This window comes from Saccostrea echinata, unplaced genomic scaffold (genome assembly GCF_033153115.1).
Source record: "Saccostrea echinata isolate AGI-Se365-2 ecotype Australia unplaced genomic scaffold, CSIRO_AGI_Sech_v1 ptg000017l, whole genome shotgun sequence".
In the NCBI taxonomy this organism is placed as follows: domain Eukaryota; kingdom Metazoa; phylum Mollusca; class Bivalvia; order Ostreida; family Ostreidae; genus Saccostrea; species Saccostrea echinata.
In genome coordinates, this window is record NW_026889766.1 from 7,665,246 (window position 1) to 7,679,478 (window position 14,233).

Genomic DNA, 14,233 nt, shown 5'->3' on the forward strand with positions numbered 1-14,233 from the left:
TCGTTTCCAAAATACCGGTATGGTATCGTACCGTTTCATCCTTAAGGTCAGATGATATGTTCCTCAAATATCTGTTTTGTATATCTTGGTATTGTGTGGAACATATTCAAAATTTTAATTACCTTCTGATTTCTAAACTGGTTTCAAATTGTCTTTAAAAAATTGAAACACTAAAAAGTGTGTTATTGGCTAATCAAGTTTTTTTCCAAAAGGATTTTATAGGAAAAACATCCTCTTGTATCTTGCACAAATGCCTGGTAAGGTACCTCAATTTTTTGCGAGTAAACATGTTAAAGTAGCAATACTTCAACGACAAAATCTTAGAAAAAAATATATATTATTGAGGAACGTATCTTCTGTCCTTAACGGTATTCAACGCTACCTGAGGCTGCTTCCAGGTGAATATAGCTATTCATGGCTTTTCTGTTTGTGAGAAGATTTTTAATTTTTATTCTTTATATTCCTATATAAAAATTTAATCGCCATGAGTCGTGATTTGAACAAACTTGAATTTACACTTTGATGAAGCTTTAACATAAGTTTCATCTTTTCTGCCCAAGTGGTTCATGAGAAGATTTTTGAAAAAAATGTTTCCCTAATTCTTAATTATCACCCCTTTGAAAGAGGGTTTGGCCCTTCATTTGAACAAACTTGAATTCCCTTTATCTAAGGATGCTTTGTGGCAATTTTTGGTTCAAATTCGCCCAATGGTTCTTGAGAAGAAATCCAAAATGTGAAAAAGTTTACAGACGACACACGACATAAAATTACTCGGGCAGAAAAGATGAAAATTATGTGGAAGCTTCATTACATAGTGTAGATTCAGATTAAGTTATACATAGGAATGTATCAGAAAAATCTTTAAAAATCTTATCAAGAACAGCAGTCATGATTAGTCAAATTAATAAAGAAGTATCCACAGTTAGTCTAGATTCAAGTTTGCACAAATCACGATCCCCATGGGGTAGGACGGGACCACAATAGAAGATCAAACTTTTATATAGACATATAAGGGGAAAATCTTCAAAAAATTCTAAATTTATGATTTGTTAAAGAAATATAGAGGCATCCATTCCTCAGTTAGTGCAAGTTTGTTCAAATCATGATCATGACTGCCTGGGGGAGGGGAGGGGGGTAGGTTAGGACCACTTATATATTAAAACTTGTCAAAAATGAACTGATTTCAGCTTTTCTCTAGCCAAAGTACACAGGTAAGCCATGTGGTCCATGGGCCTGAAGCTACCGTTCCTTCTCATCACATTTCATTTGTTTTTGCTGTTTGTATCCCTAGCTGTGTTTCACTGGCATTCCAGCTTGGTCAACCAGCTATATTCCTTTCCTCTTGGATTGTTCTTCTCCAGGTAGTCTTCGGTCTTTTCTTACCAGTTATCTTTCTAGCTGCCTTACCAAGGCTATGTCATGAAAATGGTAAAAAAAAAATCTCAATTTGTACCTTTCTAAGCACAATCTTTGGTGTTAATTAGAATCCAACTTTTCCCCTTTCCCTTTCACCTGGGATTTAAAACTCTGACTTCATTATATTTTCCTTTTTCGTAGCTTTCCAACGACACCAAGTTCGTCTTAATCGGATAATAAATTAGAAAGTTATGAGCTTCGGAATATTCCACTATTTCCTTTACTATTACTTCTAACCATGACATGACATACAATCAAAATTGCCTTCTCATCTTAGCATGTGTTTTGTCAAGTTCCATATTCTCCTTCGTACTTCCCAGCAGATGGTATCCATTACTGTTATATCCATTATTCTTGTATTCCTTATATGTTGTTGAATGTTGCTATCTAATTCTTAATATTCTTCTCAGGCATTTTATTTGGAATACATTTAAATGTTCTTTGTCTAAGGTGGATTTTCATGTTTTGCATTCATGCAAAAGTACCGATCTTATTAAAGTTTCCAAAATGTTTACTTTTGTTTTCCTTCCTTTTCATTTGGTGTTCCAGATTCTCCATAGTCTTAAATGCCACCTTTACTTTCTGTAGTATGTTCTTAATATCTTTAACCTAGGTCACATTTAAGCCGATGGTCGGGTGACCAAATTTTTTCTCGTATGGTCGGCTGTAAAACATGATCGGCCGACACTGGTATCCGGAGAATCAGAGCACTCAAGTAATTCCAAGTCGGCCAATAGTCACCCGATCATCATTCACTAAGTCGCAGTTTGATTTTCACCATTGGCCGTGGATTACGAAAACCCATTTCCTAAATGTCGACGAAGTTGGTCGACGGACTATTCAACGACTGCTTCAATTGAAGGAATCGGACACCGAGGCAGAAAAAAATAACATGGTCCAACAGACACAAAATTGGTCGGCCGACGAAAAAAAACGTCAAAATCGGGCAAGACGACGGCAGATGAACAGCCGACTCTCGCCCGAAGAATTTTTTTTTTGCTTCAAAAATCGTTGACCGTTGGTCGTTTTTGGAAATGTGACTGGGTTTTTTGTCTCCATGCCGTCCCTGTCTACCATAGCACCTATTCGAATTCCTTACATGATGACATCTTTATTCTAATATAATCATTCCTCAGTGTTTTTCATTTCTTTGCATCTAAGGGTAAGCTCATTCTTGCTGTTTCGAGTGTTTATTTTCTGGATTTTTCACTCAGATCTAAAAACCTTGAAGCTAAAAGAGCAATGGCAGCTCTAAAATCTAGGTCTTCTTTGGATTCCTCTTTTCAATCAGGCTGTTTTTCACCACCCAGTCTATCACAGGATATAAAGGTTCTCTCCAATCTTTGAGGGGAAAAAAATCAGTAAAAAAAGTCTGTAGAATTTTTCAGATAATTTTTAGGAATTTGGCATTGACCCGGCGTTTATAAGTTGGAACATTTTTTTGCTGGAATCTGTTACTAATTGCAAATCAATTAGTTGGATTTATCTGTATTTCAAAGTATTTTCTTGGGTATGGCATCGATATTTGATCTTTTATTACTAGTATCCATGTAAAGAAAGATAATATTATAAAAATTTGTTAACTCCTGTATGTGTTATGCATGTTGGTAACTTTAAATTTAAATCTTCCTTTCCTGCATTAAAGAATCTTAGATTAAATCACGACCTGTAAAATCAATTATCGTTGGAATTTTCTCAAAAGTATTGTATATCCTCCTCCAGAAAAATACCGATGTTTTAGGACTCGCTTATAAGTTGTACATAGAGTATTCCCAAAGTTTAACTCCCGAAAATTCCGACTTATAGGCGAGTATATTCGGTACTATCAAATAGCACAATTCTACGAGTTAGTGAGTAGAAAAGATTTAGTCGTTAGTGAACATGACCGAACGATTGTCGAGAATTCGAATACTCGTTGACATCCCTAGTTTTATATTAAATCAAGAATTGTTATGTATGCCTTCTCGACATCTCACTTATCTATGATTAATTCTGTTCATATCGGAAATCGTGTTAATTTTGTAATTTGTAAACCAAACCCTGCAAATACTTCGATACTTTGATACGACGCTGCATATTTCATTTGAAATGAATTCAAATGAAAATTGCAGACTTTAATTTAGTATGGAAAGGGACGGGGGGGGGGGGGGGGGGGTATTTGATGTATTGGATGTAAGATGCTACAACAAACCTTGAAAAATCACATCTTAGTATGCAATATGGATAATATAGACTTTAATATTCAACTAGGATGCCCTACTTCGGATGTTTATGGAGAAAATTGTGATTTACCCTGTCCACAGAATTGTCAGGAGGGACATTGTAACATTGTGGTTGGGAGTTGTCTTGGATGTGTTGCCGGATACAAAGGACCACGATGTGAACAACGTATGTATATGCAATCCGTTTTGAAAAGGAGAGAGAGAGAGAGAGAGAGAGAGAGGTTTCATTCTTTCATGTCAATTGGCTCACATTAACTTTTGTGACCTTAACGTGAAATTAAAATAAATATATCTAATTTTATTGTAAATACTAATTAATTGTAGTAGCATGTAGTAGCATATGGTGTTTAATTAATATGATTCATCATTGTACTGGATGAGGTCCTTCGGATGAGACTGTATAAACCGAGGTCCCGTGTCGCAGTAGGTGCTGGCACGAAAAAGATCCCTCACTGCTCAATGGCCCTAAGTGCCGAGCATATAGGACAAAATTTGCAGCTCTCTACCGGCAAGTGGTGGCGTCTCCATATGAGTGAAAAATTCTCGAGAGGGACGTTAAACAACATACATACAAACAAACAAAATGTACTGGATGATCCAAAATATCTGATGCCATTTTGATGGATATTAAAGTTTTCACGTGGTATAATAAAATTTTATGGAATATTTCAAAATGTTTTGACGGATTTTTTCACAGTATATGTCATGTAATAAATATATATATTATAACCCACGAACCTATCGTATGAAATAATGCGTTCTTTACAGTGCATGTTATACATGGCGTCTCTTTTAATCAAGTACGAGATAAAGTCTCCTTTTAACGTTTGTGATAACATTTCTACACATATCAGGAGTAACTTTCCGTATTTTTCCGTATTTCCTGTGTATTACAAACTTGAAATTCTCAAGAAAAATTGGTTTGTCCTTTAGGTATCCCCACAAATAAAGCTCAATGGGCTTAAATAAGGGAACGATCTACTGGAGGAATTCTCTTTAATTTGATATAACTATTTCAAAAATAAAAACAGTTTTATGAATTCATTACATCATAGTGACATCAACGTTTAATAGTACCATTGCTTATCCATGTTAATGCTGAGCATAGCTCTCTAAAATGTTGTATAAATGAAATATGCACTATGACTGATGATAATTTGATTGAAGATGTAAGAAGTGAAAGTTGCGGGTCATTTGGATGAGACCTTAAAAACCGACTCCACTGTCACGGTAGGCGTTTGCAGTTTAAAGAACCCTTACTGGTCAATGGCCCTGAGTGCCGAGTAAAGGTCTAAATTTGACGCCCTTCACCGTATTGTGTTGACGTCTCCATATGAGTGAAACATTGTCGAACGGGACGTAAAACAACATGTAATCAATCAATCAATCAATCGATCTTGAAGGCAGCGGACGTCCTTTTCATGATGACTATAAAGGCTTTTCTCTTTGGGATCTCACTTCAGTTTCTCAAATTATGAATTGTTAATGAAATTGTAAGTATATGAAACATGTTCTTGTTATAAATATGATTTTAAGTTTTCGGTGTGCAATAGCGGGCGATGTTTTGATAATTTTCAGAATGTGATAATAATAGATATGGCCTTGAGTGTATCCTGACCTGTGGTAACTGTAGCAACAGAGTACAATGTAATCATGTGAACGGAAGTTGTCCAAATGGATGTGACGCTGGAGCCAAAGGAGATAAATGTGACCAAGGTCAGATGAAGTTGTGCATGCCTTATTTATAAAACTAAGAGGTCCCTATTTGGAAGAAATTTTTGTTTTTCCTATTCCACAAATTAAAAAGTTTTTAATGTAATAGTTCAATAACTAGTTCCAGTGGAAGAGGTTACTGTTAGTGATGGAAACTTGTAATAAACATTTTTTCAAATTTAGGGCACAAAGGAGAGCATATAAACAGTGTATAAAAGTTCAGCTCGAAACATTGTAGCCTAACATGTATGCTTTGTGAATTGCTTAAATACACTCAAATGGAAATAAATATATTGCTAGCTACTAAACATTGGCACATACAAAAGATATGATTGAAGTTTGCAATTTTATTAAACTTTTCATTCTCAAAAATGTTACTTTACTTTGTAGTATTTGTTTACTCTTCTTTTTGCTTGAATAGCAACCGCAATGCAATTGGGCATGCGATGAACTAAGTTTTCACAGAACCCCTATCAGAAATTAGCACCGTTCAAAGTTCACCGTTATAATATTCATAATATATTCATATTCATGATTTTAATTAAGCACCAACGCTCTTCAAAAAAATTGTCTTTCCGAGAAATTTTATTTTTCTACACGCTTGAAAGATAAACAATACTTGTCTGAAATAAACATTTGTTCACATTTCCAATTTGTGTGCAATTGAACTAAAGGGAAAAAAATTAAAAAAAAAATTATAAGTAATGTTAAGCTTTTATATGTTTCTTAGGGATTCACACATGAATATTTTTCGTGAAGCACTACCGTACATCATACAAATAATTATCATAGATGTCAGCAACTTACCAGGTTTCATTGAGTTTAATGGCTCTCTTCTAACCTTAACATACACAAAAGTTAATTGTATGTTTATCTTTGTTATCATCTGACAGAATGTCCTCCTGGTGAACATGGAAAGAATTGTGCCGAACAATGTAAGCCAAACTGTAGAAGTTGTAACAGATTCACTGGTGTTTGTGAGTCTGGTTGTTTTCCTGGATGGAAGGGGACCTTCTGTGAAAATGGTATTTAAAGCTTTCCTGTTTTTTTTTATCCTAAACACATGCTTTGATAATTAAAGGAGCATTCCTATAAAAAGTCTACTTAAAATATTTTGTTTTACTTGATACAATTATTTCGAAGGACATAACAGAGGCAGCAAAATGAAAGCCAGAGATTTATGTCAATGCATGTTATAATTCATAAGTATCAAGTGATAATTGAAAAGTGCATGTACCTTTTCTTGGAAGTTGTTAAACGCGTAATCTTTAATTGCAATAAAGGATGTTTTACTGGATACAACTGTTTCGAAGAATATGATAAAAGCAGCAAAATGAAAGCCAGAGATTCATGTCAAATGCATGTCACAATTCATACCTATTGAGTGATAGTTAAACATTACATCTAATTTTTCTTGGAATTTGTTTAACTTCTAATCGTTAATCGCAATGAAGAATGTTTTCCGCAGCATTTGATTATTCATGTACCATATCCTTTGTTTTTACAGATTCTTGCAATTATCCTTCAACAACTAGCTATTATTTATTCTCATTCTAGATAACTGCTAATAACTTTAGATCTAGAATACATAGTATATTGAATGTTATAGAATGTGATGGAGAGATGTACGGTGAAAATTGTAATACCTCATGTGGCTCATGTTTGAATTTGGAACAATGTCACCATATTAACGGAACATGTTTAAAAGGGTGTGACAGAGGATTTCAAGGAGAGAAATGCACTGAAGGTGGGCATGTTTTCATGTTATCATATCACAAACCCACTTTACAACAATTTAACAAATAAAAATACAATCGTGTAAATGTTTAGCAATGCTCGAAATTCTAATAAAAGTAATCAGACAACTGGAATTTTGGAATAAGAACATATCATGTACTAGTTTTTCTTTTTGATAAATTTGCTGATAATTAATGTTTGTTCTATCTTGTCATGGCACACACGTATTCATAAAAATAATTAGATCCCTTTTGAATTTTCCTGGCATCTTGTACAGAGCATAAACGAAGAAAATCCTAAGAAGTAGTAAGACATGATATTAATTTCATTACCTTTTTTATGTCTTTCTAGAATGCCCTGAAGGGCTATATGGCTACAACTGCCAGGATACATGTAACATCAACTGTGGAGTTCCTAGTAGATGTAACAAAGTAACGGGGCAATGCGATGGTGGGTGTCAGGCAGGATGGAAAGGCACGAAATGTGACCAGAGTAAGCCAATATATTTGTATTTTTTTATACTCATATCTTTACACTGCTTCAAGAATTTCTGGCCATCTTTTTTAAAAAAGGAACCAATGACATATTGAACATATCTAAAATCCGATTTTTGATTGAAGAAAAAAAAATGAGATGCTTTTCTTTTCTATAGAATGTAATGGTGGCAAGTTTGGAATAAATTGTGCTCAGTCATGTGGTGTTTGCTATGAAAAGGAACAATGTCATCACATAAACGGGACATGCATGAATGGATGCGATAAAGGTTATCAAGGAGACAATTGTACAGAAGGTGACATAAAACATTTTTCTATAATTAAATATAATGCATAGAATGCAATTCCATTATTTATATTAAATGTTTATAAAAGCTTGAATACAATTCATTGCTAAAGATACCCATAGTAATTACTTTGTCAAAATAATACCTGTGTTTTTACATTAAAATAATAAACAAAATATATTATTGTTCGTCAAAATTAAATTATAGGGGTTTACATCTCTGGCACGTATACGTGGGTATAATACAAATAAAATCAGGCAAATCAGCAATCATTTTATCTTTGTTATATATTGCATAGAACGTGTGGAATACTACTAAAGGATGTCTGCACTTAAGGGCGTGCGAAATTGCAACACAATAAACTTTCAAAGCAAGCATTTTTCTTTTAATTGCATGAATAGACAACATTCAATCTGAAACTTTACGAAATTACATTAAATAAAAGTATGTATTTACGAAGTACGAATCTGTTTTCAAAGGCGGTGTTATCACGATTTCTTGACTCTCCATATGATAATGACGCCAATTCTTTTACTGACCTTATCCATATTGTTCTCCGTTTAAGGGTAGTTGTATATTTGCGTTAATAAAGTGCATTAAAGGAGATTATTAAACAAACATGCGATCATGGTTTAAAAGAGAAATAAGGGCTTCTTCTTACATTTGTTCTCTCTGTTATAACCAAAGTTTGTGACATGTTGAATATTATAATTCCTAAGATTTCTCATCTTAGGTAACTTTGTAAATACTAAATTTCGTCACGTGACTTGTTATGTAGCATGTTATGTGCTAACTAGGACATTGTGTTCGAACACTTTAAATTAACAGGCATTGATTTAAAAAAAATCTCTACTTACATGGACGAGGTCATATAATTTTATTTATTTCTTTTTTAATCCTTTATAAATAGTGTACTTGTGCCGTATAGGATAGAGAGGGAGATGGGTAAAATGGGTAAAATAGATCCATCCTTGCAATTTTAGCTCCACCTTTCATGAATTTTCTTGTCAACCTAATGTTCAGTCAAGGGAAGGCAAGTGAAATTCTCTACATGTAGAAAGCAGTAAGGACTATAAATAAATAAATAGATAAATAAAAAATAAATAAATAATGTAAAGATACATATTTTCATGGGTCAAATTTTCGTGGTTTGAGGAAAACTATAGGTTTGTGGGGATTTGATTTCCTGGATGAAGAATTGCTGAATGGTTATGTATTTGATATTTTACATTTCTTGGTGGTCATGCATTCGTGGGTCTCTTCATACCTCGAAAACAAGAAAAATTAAACCCCCCCCCCCCCGAAAATTAGTGATATCACAGTAAATAAAAACATTGAATTTTTTATTGTTTCACAGTCTAAAATCATTTTAACATTTAAATTTGGTTCCAAATGGACAAGATTCTCTAATAAATAAAATAAAGTAAAATTAGACCCCAAAAGGCGCTAAGTGCAGTCATCCTTTCATGGTCTGTCTTATATTTTAATAAGCCATTTAGAAAAAAGATAATGAATAAGATTTCATTCGCTAATTCAGGGTGCCCGTGGAAATTTTACGGATACGGGTGTAACGAAACATGCAGCACAGAGTGTTCTAATCGAACATGTGACGCCAAGTCAGGGGAATGTACGCTGGTAAGTAGGATTGAGTTTGAGCGTATGTGCATGTAATGTGGAAGCGATTTTAACGAACCAAATTTAGGCCATATCTGTTAAGTATATTTTCTTATCTTTATGTACTTTTTTAATACTATAACCTTTAATCTTTACATAGGAAAATACTACATACGAGGGTTGTTAAAAAGTTAGCGGATAAGTTCTATTGTGAGTGCGCTGTTTCCATAAAACCGGTTAAACTCTCCAGATAAGAACCTTACCTATTTTCCAATAAATATACAAAGATTTGGTGTTTTCTGGTGATCCTTAAAAAATATACAGCTATATTATTTTGATAAAACATGCTTCACGGAGCATGCTAGTTTTTCGCACGTTTACATAACATAGGCTTTTTATTGAAATTAAAAATTGCACAGTTATAGCACAGAAAGAATTGTTATATTTTACCTGTCGCTAGAGAAGGCATAAAACGTCACTTGTCGAAATTTTGAATTAAATTGGAGGGTGTATGACTGTTTTATAGCCATTTATAAATAATCAACGCGTAAAAACAAAGCCAATTAAGAATGGGAACGTCATTGAACGTCATGGAGCACCAAGCTACTAAAGAAGTATGTGTGCAGATCGACAGGAAATATCTGAAAATAGACTAAAATGCTTCTAGATTGCCTACACGTACAAGAGACAAAAGTATTCAGATGGTAGTAGCTTTATAAGAATGGAAGGATTAACATTTTTAATGATCAACTCCATCGATAACTCAATACCCCACTTATCGCATGGACTTTGCGCCTATGGATTTTGCATTGTTTCCATACATGATCTCTTAACTGCGTAGACTATTATTTTATGATCTCACTAATATCCGAAGCAGCAGCACAAAATACATTATAGAAGAAAAGTAACGTGTCTTGATATAGATATTTAACTTTTAAGTAGGAAAAAGACAAGAAAAGTCGAAAGAAATGAAAGATATTTAGAGCTATGAAAAGCTTAACGGGTTTGAAATCTGATTGTCGCGTCACTTAACGTCAAGTGATTGCTCAGTGAATGCTATAAAGGCTTAGTAAAAATTGTTGTAAATTTTTCAAATTTTATTAAATGGACCTGTTTTTTTCTTTTTTTTTTTTTTTTTTACATACTAATAAACAAAAGATAGGAATTTAATCAGATATAAGTAATACTTCACAGTACACAACAGATTTTCCGTAAATCAATGTGTCCGCGAACTTTTCTAACAACCTTCGTATGTTAAGTACAGTGCATACATGAATATTCAAGTTTATTACATTTTCAACAGTGAAATACTGTGATTTATTTATTGAATAAAAGTGATATCCTCTCACAGTGTGAAAGGATACCAAAATGATATTCTCTCACAGTGTAAAAGGATATCTAAGTAAAAAATAATTTCTGACCTGTTATAAGATAGAGATAATAACTAAACATTTTGATAGAGCTAAAACTGCAATTTTCTTCCCAAATATGTTGCAAAAATTTATGCTATGTAATGTTTTCAATCTCACAACTGCTAAGCTATGACGTCTCAACCGCTCAACTATGACGTCAAGCCTAGCTATGACACTGTGTTAAGAAAAGACAGAGGCAAAGGGTAAATCAAAGAAAATGTAATAAACAGAAAATTCAATGTTTTGTAGATGAATATGGAATTTATTTCACTCGTGAGACAGGATTTTTTGATATTTTCACTCGTGCTTCGCACTCGTGAAAATATCAAAAAATCCTGTCCCACTCGTGAAATAAATTCCATATTCATCTACAAAACATTGAATATCCTCTATATATTGAAACCCAACCGATTTTACAGTTTGATATTAAGTATATGCTTCCTGTTTAAAAAAGTTTCTAATACCTTACACATTTTAGATAACATAATACCATTTAAGTATTACAATCACTTCAATTTAAGTTCAAGAGCACGATTATGTCATTGGCCAAAGATTTATGAATCAAGTTTCTCTTTAAACGGGGTTTTTATACACTTTCCTGAAAAGTAAAGACACGTACTAAGTATGATATTATACATTTATTGCATGATAGTGAGGGAGACATGAAGATTTCTTCGCCCATGAAAAATCGTATTCCCCGAGGGCAACGCCCGAGGGGAATATGATTTTTCATGGGCGAAGAAATCTTCATGTCTCATGAACATTCATGCAATGAATTGTTTATTATACCAAATCAAGCACAATGCAGGAAATATAAAGAAAATCCTATTAATAAAGTAAACATTTGATAAGAAGAATGAAACAGAAGTAAGTTACACCACTAGTCGCGCTTCATAAAAAAACCCCAAAAAACATTCCTTCGTGACAAGTCAGTGTAATTTACACACCAGTAACATTAAAACCCCACCCATGAAAACACTTTTCTAAATATTTATTTTACACGTTTAAATTGACACAATCAATCAACGGTATAAACAATCTAACTCAGTAGTAAACTCAGTCGCCGCATTGTGATGTCATAATCGTGAAACACGACGTGAAACACGAAGTTTTTGTTGCAGGACAAACACGACGGTCACGTGACTGTATCGGCCAATCAGATTCTATTTTACTAGTGATTATTTATATGAGGTATAATAATATACAGAGTTCATTTCAGTTAAAGACTATTTAGTTCAGATAAAATACTTAGTATTCGAGGAAATTAGGATGTAAAGTGATTAGATGATATGTAATTATAACAAGTATCTTCTTATATTGCAACTAAGAGTGTCAGACACTTTTAATATACAATGATTGATGGGGATTTTAGATGTATAATATTTTGAAAATAGTGCAATGTTTTGTTGTTTAATTTAAAAACTAATTTATACAAAAACACTTTTAATGTATACCATTTAAAATAAACATCGCATTGAACTGTTCTTTCAGATCCTCACCTGGTTTGATCTAAAAAGATTAAAATAATATTGCTGTTTATAAAATTCTCGAAAAGACGAAACATAATGCTTTTCCCGACTTAAAACTAGTAACGCATAAATGAACATATTCTCCCCATACTTTACATTATTACATATAATTTGAATTTAGAAAGAAAATTATTTTTAAAATACTGTCATATATTGTTTGTTGTTTTATATTTAAAGTCTACGATTTATTCAAAACACAGTTTAAAAGCCATTTGAAATAAACATCCCATTGAGATTTTCTTTCAAGTCCTCCCTTGCATTGATCTACAATGAATTAAATAACCATGATGTATGTAAAATCCTTGGAAAAACTGAAACATTATACCTCCCCCCTCCCCCCCCCTTAAAAATGAACACATTTTCCTATAATTACATTGTTAATATGTCTTAATTTGAAATAAATGAATAAACACCAATCAGCAGATTTCAATCTTAATATTTTTTAGAAAAATATCTTAATGGGAAAAAAGGGAGAAAACTGCGTTATATAAACATGAATCAAAATGCAGAATTATGTATCATAATAAATTTATTCAGATGACTTTTCACAACTATGGTAATATCTTTAAATTTGGTTAAGTGTTATCTTTCATAATAGCATACAATTTGTTTTTGAACTAGGGTATACTCACATAAACTTTTTAATTATTAATTATGTCAAATATAAACAGAATAGCATCAGAAGTATGTGTTTTTACGAGTGTTGTCCCAGTAAAACGCCAATATTTACCTTTTTTCTTTCACTAATATGATAAAGTTGAGAATAGGCATGCACCTTAATCATCCTATTTTGTATGCCACAAAGAAATTTTAATAAAATATCGTGGTGCCAAAAAAGGGTAATTAGCATATCTCGTCCTTTCACAAATTTGTATCCTCAGATTAAAGATGACATATAATTGCCATATATGATGTCAAACTTATTAAATTTAACACATTTGTACCTCTTCCCCCAGATCATATAGCTTTCATCAATGTAAATTTTGTCACAATATGTTTCCGTTTCATCCGGTATCCACTAAGGTAATATGTCCGACGGTGAAACCGTTAGGGCGAGCGCAGTTCATTTTCTAAAACTCTACACATCTTCTCAAATGTTTTACATTCTGCTTATTACACTTTTATCGCGCGTTTACTGTGTATCGTACATAATTTTTTTTAAAACCGTTATTGAAGAATATATTCTCTAACGTTGCAGACTCCCCATGCATCGGGATCGAAATTCCTAACTTCTCGGATATTTCCGACAAAATCGGAAATACCCGAGTTGTTAAAATGACGAAAATCTGACGTCACATACAAAGTCGTGTGTTCCAAGGACGCAAACGATAGTTTTATGGGCAGTTATGGCATGGAAATTGAATTAAATCGTTGTTTATTATTTTTATCAAGTAAGTTGTTGCTATGCTTAAGCCACCATGTTGCTATGCACCGCAAAGGATTATTGGGAGTATAGAATATTTTCACGTGGGACGATAAAAATTTCTTTGAACAATGTGCAGATTTCAACCCGAATTTCCTCCGTCCGTACACGTTGTCTATGGAGCTCGCTACGCGAGCGGCGCTTCGCGCCGCCTCGCTGCGCTCACTGTACAATTGATTCTTTCAATTACGCACACAGTACTTTAATACAATCGTATATAAGGCGTTAAGTTCTTAGAATATTTGTAGAAGGTGGACAAACCTATTGATTTAAGTTCTTAGAATACTTAAATCAATAGGTTTGTCCACACTTGTGAACTCTTATCTCATATACAGGTTATTTTTTCCTTTTCGTTTAAGGATTTTCATTCAAACACTTTAACGGTT

At 33.2% G+C, this 14,233-nt stretch overlaps 1 protein-coding gene across 1 annotated transcript in view; it reads left to right on the forward strand.

Moving 5' to 3' along the window:
- The window catches only part of LOC133189312 (receptor-type tyrosine-protein phosphatase T-like), a 36,771-nt gene that overhangs the window by 12,512 nt on the left and 10,026 nt on the right, over positions 1–14,233 (forward strand). Inside the window, exons 4-10 of the mRNA XM_061324705.1 lie at positions 3,667–3,804; positions 5,217–5,354; positions 6,245–6,376; positions 6,961–7,098; positions 7,440–7,580; positions 7,741–7,878; positions 9,407–9,526. Coding sequence (XP_061180689.1) covers positions 3,667–3,804; positions 5,217–5,354; positions 6,245–6,376; positions 6,961–7,098; positions 7,440–7,580; positions 7,741–7,878; positions 9,407–9,526 — 945 coding nt within the window. The remainder of the gene's footprint in view (positions 1–3,666; positions 3,805–5,216; positions 5,355–6,244; positions 6,377–6,960; positions 7,099–7,439; positions 7,581–7,740; positions 7,879–9,406; positions 9,527–14,233) is intronic.